The following is a 12,755-nucleotide window of genomic DNA, read 5'->3' as shown; positions in this document are numbered from 1 at the left end:
GGGCCACAGCATCTCTCCTTTGCCTGGGCTGAGTTTTAAGTTCTTCTTCGTGGCCTCTGTGAATGCACAAAAATGGGTTAGACTGCACCTGCGCAGGACTCCTCGGAATATTCTAGAGCTTAAAAACATGTGATTAGTAGGACATTTCCCCATGGCGTGCATGCTCCGCCCGCCCATAATAACTCAGTTCCTTTTTTGCTGCCGCTGCGATCGGACTTTTTCGTGTCTAGAGCTGTTTTTTCCTATTATTCTGGTTTTTGATTCTGGTCTGGTTTGTCGAATATTGTTTCTAATCTCTGGAGAATTTTGACTTTGGACTGACTACAATATACGGTTATCGGATTTTGGATTGGCTACTGTTCGTTGTTTCTGGGCTATTTTGACCTTTGGACTGCTTACTGGTTGTGGTTTTAGGATTACGGACTTTATTGTGACCAACTTGGCTTCTGATCTTTCGGCTTTTGATCTTGTACAGGCGATCGTTGACTTTTTCCCATGAGTCTTCCTTTTTACCCGTTTCCCACCTCCCTTCCTTCTCTTGTTTCCACCAATTTTTATGGCCTCGTCAGATCCCTTTAAGTGGTGTACATCATGTGCCAACAAGATCCCCTTCATGGACAGCCACAACCGCTGTTTATTTTGTTTAGGAAAGAGGTACCAGGCTCACTCCTGTTGGAAGTGTAAAAAGTTGACCAAACCTGACCTTAAGCTCCGTTTGCAGAGGCTTCGTTCGTATCTGTGGGAGAAATCACTCACACCTTCGAGCCCAGCAACCATGGAGCCTACCTTGACTCCTGCTCCTCCCACTGCTTCATCAGTTCCTGCTACCCCATCTCCGAGGTCTTCTTCGAAGGCATCTAAACCAAAGAAGTCTTCGACATCGACGTCGGCCTTGATGTCGAAATCACCATCCATGGAAGATCCGAAGAAAAAGAAAGCTGTTGGTAAACAGAAGAAGGCTAAACAAACTTCTAAATCTGCTCAACTTATAGAACTTCCTCCAATACGAGTCTCCCTTCCATTTCCCATACTTGAGGAGTCATCTCGAGAGTTGCCAGATCCGGACTCCCTTTCTGAAGGGGCTGACTTGGCACCACCACCACAGGCTCAGGCTTCGGTATCGATACCGAGCCTGTCTCCTAGTCATAGCCATTCTGAGGCTGATGTCATCTCCAGTCTGGCCTTGGCCCATTCTAGCCCTAAGTCAATCGGGCGGGCAACAGTGATACAATTATCAAATTTGGAGGTGTCCCCGCAACAATCCCCTCTGCAGAAATGACTAGCGAAACATCTGCATGTTTCTCCAACTCAAGAGCATCCTCGGCATCGAGAGGTGACGGTGTCATGCGTATTATGAGGAGCCGATTTATGTAGAGTTTGAGCGACATGGTGGTCGCGGCCAATACCATGAGGACGACCTTGAATCTTTTTATGACACCGGTGATTACATCAGGCCCAAGAGAGCATGTTATGTATATGCCTTTCCTTCTGGATCCTCACCATCACCTTCATCTCCTCCACGTCGGCATCGAACCTATTGCCAACCTGACCCTCCGCCATTGAAGCCTGCTCCTAGACATCATTTGTCTCGGCAGGAAGTGGATCATCAGACATCCCATCCTTTGAAGCGCTCTCATGCCCCGTCGGTACCATCATCCTCGATATCGCAACCAAGAGCCTCTCACACTCAATCAGCTCGTAAGGGTGCACCTGAAATGGACATATCCATACCGGCTTTGGCTTCCATGTCAAGAGGTCGTCCTTGTTCACCCTCTCCACCTCTTTCCTTTACTAGGGGTTCTTCAGTATCATCGGTTTTTGAGCAAGATCCACCTTCAGGAGTTTCCAAAGAGTCTCCTTCAAATTTGCCAATACCAGATTCAGATGTTGCGAATCTTCATCTCCCATCACCATCTGAAGACTTTACATTGTACTCGCAATTGATTCTCTGCATGGTGAAATCTTTGGAGCTTGATATCTAGCAACCCCTGCCTCCCTGGCAAGACTTTGTTTTTGATTATATAAACCAAGAAAAATCCCCCCCCCCCCCCGGTTAAGCTTGGCCTTCATTCCAGCTATGTTAGTAGACCTCATAAAAGAGTGATCGAACCAATCGCCTACATCTCTTCAGATCTCTAGACGTACTGAAAATCATTACAAAACACATGACAGCAATACGACTTTCCTCACTAAGCATCCTGCCCCAAATTCCATTATAGTGCAATCTAATCAATCAAGGGCTGGGAATCATTCTAAGGTCACCCCCATCAACAGGGAAGGTCAGAAGCTGGATGTCTTGGGTTGTTGCCTCTATTCCCTAGCCTCTTTTGTAATGAGGGGTTCAAACTACCAAGCAGCTATGGGAGCATATCAGAGGTAATTGTGGAACAAAGTTTTACCAGTTCTCCAAGCTGCTCCTGAGGAGACTAGGACCAGTGCTCTCAATGCTCACCTAGAGGTGACTACACTGACTAAACAGCAGCGCTTAGCATCCCGTCATACGGCTGATGCAGCATCTAAGGCCATGACATCGACTATTGCCCTTTGCAGGCATGCTTGGCTGCGCTCAGCAGGAAGCAATGATGATGCTAGGTCTGAAATTGAAGAACTCCTGTCTATTTAATGAGAAAACGGATGAGATCAGAAGACAGCACACTCTTCTTATGTCCAGCAGCCACATTACCAGAGCTAGAAAGCCTTCTACAAAATTGCTATATGGTTAGTTTTCACCAAATTTACTGCTTCCAGAGGTCTTCTGGCTGTTCCAGTTTCGTTGGATACTTTCCTTGCTTTCATCTGTTATCTGTTTGACCGAGGTCTGGCCCAGTCGGCATTAAAAGTTATTGCCGCTATTGTTTCTTATCAGCCTTTGGGTTCAGAAGCTACCCGCTTATTTTCACACCCAACTTTAAAGGGATTCCTTAGGAGTCTGCGTAATATGCACCCATCTGTGGGAGTCTGCTGACTTCATTACAGCTGAGCAAGGAGGTCACGTAGGCAGAAGAATGCATCAGCCAAATGCCTAGCTCTTTAACACAGTTAATCTGTGCATGTGTCAGTTGTTGCTAGGCAGAACGTACTTGATGCCTTATTGGTTGTAATGTGATTCCTGTGTAACCTAAGTACTGAATAAAGGGAGGTGCCAAGAAAGTTTTCTTTTCCTGCAGGCACGACCGAGCATGCTTTCTTTTTGAATCTCCGACTGCAGCCTTCTTGTTTTTCTTCAGAGATCTCTCCCGTTCACTGATGTTGGAACTGGACTCTGACACCCACCTGTCCGGACTCCACTACCTCAGTGGTCTCTCCAGGTCGTTTTACGGGCTCTTGCTCGCCCACCATTCGAGCCTATGGCTTCTGTACATCTTAAACTTCTCTCAGTTAAGACTTGTTTCTCTTGGCTATTACTTCTGCATGGAGAGCCAGCGAGTTGGCTGCCCTTTGGGCTCATGCCCCTTATATACAGTTTCACCCGGACAAAGTTGTCTTATATCCTGATGTGTCTTTTTTCCCTAAAGTGATTTTGAGTTTCCACGTTAATCAACCTCTGATTCTCCCAATGTTGCTTCCTAATCCTTCTTCTGATGTTGAGTGCATGCTCCATTCCTTGGATGTTCGACGTGCTTTGGCTTTTTACATTTCCAGAACTAAGGACGTCCGTACTTCTCCTAAACTATTTGTCTGCTTCCATGGCCCACAAAAAGGCGCTCCAGCCTCTCCTCAGATGGTTTCCAGGTGGGTCATTTAGGCTATTACCTTGGCCTATGAACTGGCTGGCAACGTGCCACCAGAGGTGTTGAAGGCACACTCCACTTCGACTGCCTGGTCACATGGCATTGAAGTCCCTGACATTTGTTGAGTGGCCACATTATTGACCTTTGTGATGCATTACCGTCTGGACATCAGGGCCAAAAAGGAAGCAAGTTTCGGAAGAGCGGTGCTGACTTAAGTGTTGGCGTGATGGTCCTCCTTCTGGTAATTGAACTTGCTAGTCACCCATTTGTGTGCATTCACAGAGGCCATGAAGAAGAAAGAGAGGTTACTTACCTGTAACCATAGTTCTTCGAGTTATCCTCTGTGAATACACACATCCTGCCCATCCTCCCTGCTGTCTGTCACTTTGGTTCTTGAGCTTGGTTACAATTAGAGCCTTGACAGCGGTGAACGTTTGGGAACTGAGGTATTACGGGTGGGCGGAGCATGCACACCACGGGGAAACATCCTACTACTTACATGTTCTTAAGCTCTAGAATATTCTGAAGAGTCCTGCGCAGGTGCAGTCTAACCCATTTGTGTGGGTTCACAGAGGACCACTCGAAGAACTATGGTTACAGGTAAGTAACCTCTCTACTTTTGACATTCATGTTACCCGTTACTAATTGAAGAAAGAAGTTTACTCCTTTTGCAGCGTGGTATGAATTCTTTGTAAACAGAATTGAGTGTCTCATCAGCATACATCACTAAAAGATGATTTCACTCTGTGCTTTCAAGTGGATATCAATGGGAAACAGATAGTGCTGCAGAGAAATAAAGGAAGCTGCCTTATTCTTTGTGTTAGATTATTGGTGCACCTAGTTCAGACCAGCAGGAGTTCCCCCAAGGTTTGGGGAAAGATCCTTTCCTAACACTACCTGGAGATCCTTGGGATTCCTTAATACAGTAATCTCCTGTCTAAGTACTGACACCAACCCTAGTTTCTGAAATCTGACAATATTAGGTGTGTGCAGGATAGAGAGGATAAAGAGATGGATCACACATTGTCCTGTTCTCAGTGAGAAATAAGAAATATTTTTTCATGCATCAGACAGATCTCTCTGTAGAAGATCATTTTTTAAATTGCTGAATTTCTTGTAGTTTTCACACATTTTTTGTTCAAGAAATGATAATGCACATGCAGTATATCCCTTCCTTTTATGAGATGGCAGCCTACAAGAATCCACCACTGAATAGAAATCTAAGGAAATAAATAAATAAATAAAATTTTCAGTGGTAATTCACTGGTAGGTGTAATGCATGCCTTGCTGTTCTGTTGTTTACAGAAAAGCAGCTCTACCATGTGTAGAATACACTTCAACTTTGCACAGGCTGAAAAATGGTAAAATCATGGGAGTCTTTTTGTTTTGTTTTTCTTTTGTTTTTGCAAGAATCCCACCTTTTGCAGACTGTCCCTCATCTTGTGCAACAGTTCTGTGCAATCTGTGGATGAATTCCTTGATTTTTCACAGTATTTTTTGTGATTTCTGTGCATAAAAATAGCAAAACAAACAAAGAAATTGAAAAAAAGAAAAGGAAGATACTTCATTTTGCTTTCTTGCTACAGATTATTTCATGAGAGCAGGGAAACTTTAGTGAGAAGTCTCAGCATAGTCAGACTGAGAAGACTGCCAGGAATAAGCATTTTTTGCAGCATTCATTCCATTCCTATTTTGGCATGATATGGTAGGCTAAAGTATGCTTTGTTGTTTTCATTAGCATAATTTATAACTCCTGTGGCTCCTGCCCCTTTAAATCTTTGTTGCAGTTGACATTTAGGAACAGAGAGAAGAGGGCAATGGGTTGATGTTTGAAGGGATGTGGGCAGTTCTGTCCTCCTACTCAACCAAAACATCAAGTGGAGGACCTTCTGTGGCTGTTTTGGAGGAGAATCCTCTAAGTCTAAGCCTCTGCGAGACCCAAAGGGTAATGACAGTTCAGTGGTACAGAAGTAAAGTAATCAAAGGACCAGGAGAAACTGGGTTTTTTCCCCACCAGCTGAGTAGACCGAGTCTGAACACATCTGAATGAGCACAGGAAAATACAGAGGCTTTTGCACGGCTTTGCACCAGCAAGAATAGGAACATGGGTGTGCAACATCAGCGAGTCTTCCTTACTTTCACTTTATAACAGGGCACATTGCCGTGTTTGAGATATTGAGGATGCGAATATAAAATAGAGAAGAACCATGGCTGTGTATTGCACCATCAATGAATAAAATTAAAATGGAACTAAAAATCAGTGTGCGCCAAGCATATACAAGGGTTTGTATGTTTACTGTCTGGCCATGGGTCCTTGAGCATCATGTCCCAAAAGAATTTGTTGGGCACAAGTCAGAAATGAGTAAAGTCTTGGGACAGTTTTCTGGAAAAGCTGTACAATCATCTCCTTCATCATAACCCCAGCCATTCATCCCCCTCACCAAGTGCGTATGTGACTCCTACAGCCATACTCTGTGAAGCACATGCCTATAATTTTGGGCTTCAGTACCCCAAATTCATTTGATGCTGTCTAACTGAGCAGTGCATTCATCAACAGACAGTAATGCAGAATAAAGAAATGAAGAAATAAAAATGAAAAGAAAAGCAGAAACGTGATTTCCCAATACTAGCTGCATTGCAGCCCTCAAACAGAATTTGGAGTGGGAGTTGGAATCTCTGTAGCCTGCCAATGCTGGTGTCTTATATTGGTTTTACATAAAGAACCCAGGTGGACAGTGAGAAAAGACACACACCTTGGAAATATTTGGTCAGGTTTCAGCAATGTCAGTGTTGTCTCATTGCAACATTATAATATGAATCGCTGTGTGTACATCAGCTTCTCTGTTTTGTGGGGTGTCTGAGATGATACGTCTTATTCTTATACAGAATGTAATAAGTTTTGTTGTGTATGCTTCTCTTTATGCAAAGTAAAACAAAGTTACATCAGAAATGTTATGTAAGTTCCATATTCTATTTAATGTTTTGACTATTGTGTGCTTTATTTGTAATAAAGAGGAGTGCCTGAAAGCACTTTTCATCATGGCTGAGGTATTTCTTGTTTAAAGCAAAGGTGATGAAAGTAAAGTCACCCCATCTCTTATCAGTAAATTATTAACTAGAAAGGAATGCTGCATTGATTAAACATTTTCTTAGCAGCGTATGTGAGTTTGCTTCATACTGCATATCCTTTCAGTGGTCAAAAGTTGATGCATTTGTGGGGGGAATGCATAATACACACTCTTGTCTGCATATTTCTGATTTTGCACTGTGTTGTTTGACTGAGCTGATTGGGGCCTTTGCTTACTTATCTTGTTCCAAATCAAATGTTAGGTTTACTAAAGTGGTATGCAAAGTTTATGTGTGTTGGAAATGTTTGTGTTGGATAATTCTGAAATGGCCTTTAATTTGCAAAGTCATATGATTTTAGTCCATGCATTTTTGCAAATTAGGATAATCAGGTTAGGTTTGCAATGGAACAGGATTGTTAAAAAACCAAAAAACTATAATAAATAGTCTGTCTGAAGTGCAGGACATTTCAGGATTATAAGATCAAACAAGCTTCTCTGAACTAATACAGATCTGATATCTGGTGATCTATATTTAGTACATTGTTCTTTCACTGAAAAATTGCTTTCCTTTCCTTGCAGAACTTTCTTAATGGGTGGGAAAGGAGATTGAAGTAACAAATCATCCACAACATCCAGAGCCCTTCTGGTTTGTGCTGGCTAGGGCAGGAGTTGTGAAGGATGAAGCTTTGCCACGCTTTACAGCCTGGCAGACTTTTTTTAAAAAACTTCCTGTTTCCCCCAATGACAGAAATAGGGAGGTGATTTTTGAATGCCAACTCCATGTTAGTGTATTCAAGAGATCCAAATCTGAGGACCCTTGTGTGGGCTTGTGGAACAGAGCCACTGGGAAAAACACAGCCTACCTCACTAGAAGAGGTGGGAGACCCATTTTGTCCCATCCAATCATATCCAAGTTGGCAGCCATACAAGTTAGGCAAGAATTATCTGTAATAATCTTCTTTGAAGATACTTTCATGAATAGCTATTTAAACAAATGCTTTTAAGCAGCTTGTGTTCATGCAGTAAATTGCAGTTGGTATATCCCCTGCAGAGGGGGAGAGAGAGGAAATAATACTTTCTTAAAACTATATAAAACAATACTGATACACTATGCCACTTTAATTTTTTTTCAATAGAAGCTTCTTCCCACTCCCCTACAGAGGAGGAGACAGGAGAGGAAAAGGAGAGTGCTCTTTATTTTATTATTAGTATTATTTCTTTTTTCCTTTTTCTTTTTAAATAAAGGAAGGGTCAAAGGTGCTTTGACATGTGGTGTGGTTTCCTGCCCTAAAGCCACCCAATCAATGCATGTGGATGCAAAGGTTGCCCAGATGACATCTCATACCTCACAGTGACTCTGTTTAAGACAATGTAGTCAAGGTCCAGATCTCTCCAAACAGTCTAACACACACACACACACACACACACACACACACACACACACACACACACACACACACACACACACACACACACACACACACACACACACACACACACACACACACACACACACACACACACACACACACACACACACACACACACACCCTGGCTATTTCCTGTATTGAATGGTAGTTAAATGAAGATATGTATGAAAGAATTGTCTCTAACCTTAAAACAAATGGTATTGCCATTTGTAAATAGTGCTCTGCATTACACACATAGTGCTAATAAACAGAAGCGTGCTCAGTTAGGAATATTTTTTGTGTATCTTCTGTTATTATTAATAGGTTTTTTAAAAAGCATTGCTGTTGTAGTAGTTTCAGGGAGAGTTTGATTCCTTCTCTGAGATTAATTGTTTTTTTAAAGGACAATGTCTTGTCTGTAATTTTTCAGCCTATCTTTCCCATTGTTTAATCGATGTATTCCGCAAAATGTCGAGTGCTATTCCCAGTTTGCATCAGTATTGATAAATATGGTTAATGAAGTGGATATTTTCCATCGTATTCTTGGTGGGATTATGACAGGAAGAGACACTGTAATTGGACTGTGCGTCCTTGCACTAGGTAAGTCAATAGATACCATTTATATAACATGATTGCGACAATTTAAGAAGTAAATTACACTTTTAAAAATGATGTTGAGTATTTTGATTTGGCAGATCACAAGATCCTCTATGTAACTGTTGTTGAGATAAGGACTGCTGGAAAGCTCAGTGGTTTAGGTCTCTGGCTGTGGAGCCAAAGTTTGGGAGTTTGTTTCCCCACCGTTTCTCTTTGACAGGGGCTGGTCTCGAAGATCCATAAGGTCCCTTCCAGCACTGCTGTTCTAAGAACTATATACAGTTATTGAAAAGCAAAATTTCCCAAGAATATCCTCTAAAGAATTCTGTGCTTTGCATGAAGTTAATGTAGCTGACTGGTTAGTAGGACGGTTTGGGGGATTTGGGTTTTTTTAAAGTATAGAAAGGATGCAAAACGTTATTGTAAAGCTACCTTCAATTAAACTACCTTCAGTTAAGCTGGTGAGAGTACTGCTCTTATTGTGATGGGGATGTGGGTATGCATAGAAACCCCACCCATCATGTCCCCCATTACATGGAAAGCTGTCAGACATTCATGTGTTCCATTCAAAGGTCTGAAGAAGCGGCTGTTCTGGGTTTTTCAGGCTCTTTGGCCATGTTCTGAAGGTTGTTCTTCCTAATGTTTCGCCAGTCTCTGTGGCCGGCATCTTCAGAGGACAGCAACCTGCTGTCCTCTGAAGATGCCGGCCACAAAGACTGGCGAAACATTAGGAAGAACAACTTTCAGAGCACAGCCAAAGAGCCCGAAAAACCCACAACAACCATTAGATCCTGGCTGTGAAAGCCTTCGCGAATATGTCTGAAGAAGCGCTTGCAAGAATGTTCAGTTGAATAAATGTAAAGAACTTCCATCAGTGAATAAATCTTGAAGAGATGTCCGTAAGGGGCTCTCTCTTAAGTACTTTCATCTACAGTATATGCAGTTACAAGCTCCTCTCCAGGCCTTCTTATTGAACGGGTGAAGGTGAAAGTGTGGTTGACTTGCAGGTAGGAGGATCATGCAGGACATGGCTTAACGTGTGTCGTCACCAAAGGGAGAACCCCTTTTACACATTCAGGCAAACATCTGAATAAAGCTTCCAAGGTTTGGAGCAAAGGAGATGCTTCCCTGCCTGAATGAAGGCGGGAGGGTAATTATACAGCTTGGAAAAATTAGCTTATTTGATTACTTATTCCAGAGTTTTCTCACCAAACTGGTCAACTGTAGTATTAAAAATAAAAAGTCTTCTGAACTCTGGATTATTTTTAGTGGCAGCTCTCTTTAGAGCAGTTTTTTGAAGTGGAAGACTGTAGGCACAGGCATCCTATCAAGAGTTAAATGAATATTTGTAGTCGATTCAATTAAATAATGTGAAGTAGAGGATCTAAATAAGGACTAAAACAGAAAAATAAACGTTAATAATGTATGTTGTTGTTGCCCTTGCTCTTATATGTCAGACATGTAATTATTATGATTTCAGTGTTATAGTCCTGCATTTTAACCAAGTTAGCATTTTGTCCATTATTACAGTATCCCAAACTTTATCAAGCTATTTATCCAAACTAGTTAATTAGTATCTCTTTCAGAATTTTGCAGTTAATATAATGTTTAAAAACTCTATATGCATTCTGAATCCATGTATTCTGGTATGACAGAGGAAGATGAACAGGATAGAGTGCTGGTTGTGAATGCAAATGAAGGGGAAATGGATGATTTGTGCAGAATAGAAGGCTTGGTGATCATGGGTCTCTGATATCATCAACCAGGATGTTGGCAAATGCTCATAGAAATATCCCACTGATTTAGAGGGGGCTTTAAATAAACCTATTTTTGTGTTGAGTCCACACATAAATGCAAAATTAGACTGTAGGAGCTGGTAGCATTATTTCTATCAAAGGCTTCAGTCATGCTCAGAGTAAATGTACCTGCATCCCTCCGTATTCAGTGGTATTTTGGCACTCAAAATGACAGGACAGTCAGAAAAATCAGAGTCTTCAGGCAAGCATAACTAAAATTATCTTACAAGCTGTTAAGAGAATGTGATGCAGAAGTCAACCATTGGACCATGTTGTTTTTCCAATTGCAGCCTTCTCAGTAATAATGATGGTAGTCTTCAGGTTCATCAGCATGCTTCTGATTCGTATTTTTCTTACACTGCTTGTGTTTGGATTATTATGTAAGTATTGATCCCTTTGATGTAAAGTGTATTTATTAAAGCTGAACACAGAATATCATGTCAGGGTTCTATACGCATATGAGGGCTTATTAACCTCCTCCTTCCAGGACCATCTTCCCACAAAAGATCCCTCATCGTTCTGAGGATCTGTTGAAAGAAGGGGTGGTCCCAGAATTAAAATACCATCTCATACATGCAGCAGCACTGTATGCATATAAGTTTATTCTAAAAGCACTGTGTAGAGACTGTGTAATTAAAAAGATAAGAAACAGCAGTTCTTCTTAGGTATCTGCTAGCAAGTTAATTATATTCTGGGGAAGATTTGTAGCTCAATGCAAGTAAATGCAGTTATTGGTCTGGTTCTTCAAATTGAACTAATCTCTGATAGGATGGCTAGGAGAAAGACCTCCCTGGGAGGCTATGTGGAGCTCCTGCTATCTTCCTGTTGCTTTTGACAATTTTACACGTATGACACCCCTCCCCCGCAAATTGCATCACTTCTTGTATAGAACCATTGCAATAGAAGACTGATATTTTGCATTCAAACAACATTCAGATTTTCACCAGGTGGATTTTGCCAGGGGAGAATGGTACAATGGCTAATAAACATGTCAGTGCACTCTAATACTGATACAGTGGTGCCTCGCAAGATGATTTTAATTCATTCTGCGAAAATCATCGTCTTTTGAAAAAATCATCTTGCGAGGTTCCCTCTGCATCGGTCTCAAAAAAAAAAATCATCTTGCGAAGCATCGGTCTAAAAATTGAAGCATCGGTCTCGAAAAAAACTGTCTTGCAAAGCACGATCATAGAAAAAAAGTCTTGCTAGGCGCCATAGTGATAGCAAAAACCAATCGTCTTGCGGGTTTTTCGTCCCACGAGGCAATCGTCTAGCGAGGCACCACTGTATTATTACTTTACTGGAATATTGTGAGCTCATTTGAACCATCTGTAGACAGCTTTCATTTTAAATGATGTCAGACTTTTAAAATAATGTCACTCTGGTGCAAATAAAGCAGCATTTTATTTCCTTGGTTGGGTTGACTGGTTAAAATTGATGAGATGGGCTGTCAAGGAGTAGAATGGCAATTCAGTTTCTGCTGAAATTGAAAGGAAAATGCAAAATCATAGAAACAGAAGATAATCAAAATTTACAATTTCTCTTATAAGAATAGACAATTGGGACATATTGTCTCAAGTTGAGTTAAGTAAAGTTTTGGAGACATTTTCCACGTACTTCAAATCCAGAAGTATTCTTATAGAGTGATTTTAATGCCTGAACTACAGCATCTGAGAACATTTATAGGTAAATTAGAATATAGCCTTAATATAGTGTCTCTGGATACTGCACTTAATAGGATATACATTTTTGCCTTGCACTGGTTTCAGAATTCCACCTTAGAAATTGAAATTGTAATTGTTCTAGACATTCTATAATAATTTTAATTTTAATAATCTTAGAATTGCAGAACACCCTTTTAAATGAGAGAGAAACTGTAACAGATTATAATCTGACCCTAGTTTGGGTATCTGCTGTGAGCAGGAGAAAAGCCTCAACTTGCCTGTGCCCTACTGTGCAGCCTGCAAGAGGAATGTGGCAGGGAATCAGTGGAAGGAATGCCTCTCTCTTAGCAGCTGATTCTGCACTGACAGCTAGTCAACTGGCAATGAAGAGGAGTCATACTTGTGGCTGGTTGAGGTGTGGGCTGGGAAGGAGAATAGTTTTGCTGAGAAAAAGGAAAACAGGAACATCTTTGTTGTGCTTCCCAAGCCA

At 41.4% G+C, this 12,755-nt stretch overlaps 1 protein-coding gene across 4 annotated transcripts in view; it reads left to right on the top strand.

The window, feature by feature from the left end:
- Positions 1–12,755, top strand: part of SLC44A3 (solute carrier family 44 member 3) — a 72,664-nt gene that overhangs the window by 16,200 nt on the left and 43,709 nt on the right. For 3 of the 4 annotated variants that reach the window (XM_072997967.2, XM_072997966.2, XM_072997968.2), the window contains exons 6-7: positions 8,639–8,808; positions 10,892–10,981. In XM_072997967.2, the coding sequence (XP_072854068.2) occupies positions 8,639–8,808; positions 10,892–10,981 (260 nt within the window). The remainder of the gene's footprint in view (positions 1–8,638; positions 8,809–10,891; positions 10,982–12,755) is intronic. The other variant, XM_072997969.2, reaches the window with a different exon arrangement.

The sequence above is a fragment of the Pogona vitticeps genome, chromosome 4 (genome assembly GCF_051106095.1).
Source record: "Pogona vitticeps strain Pit_001003342236 chromosome 4, PviZW2.1, whole genome shotgun sequence".
In the NCBI taxonomy this organism is placed as follows: domain Eukaryota; kingdom Metazoa; phylum Chordata; class Lepidosauria; order Squamata; family Agamidae; genus Pogona; species Pogona vitticeps.
This window is presented reverse-complemented; position numbering and strand designations above follow the sequence as displayed.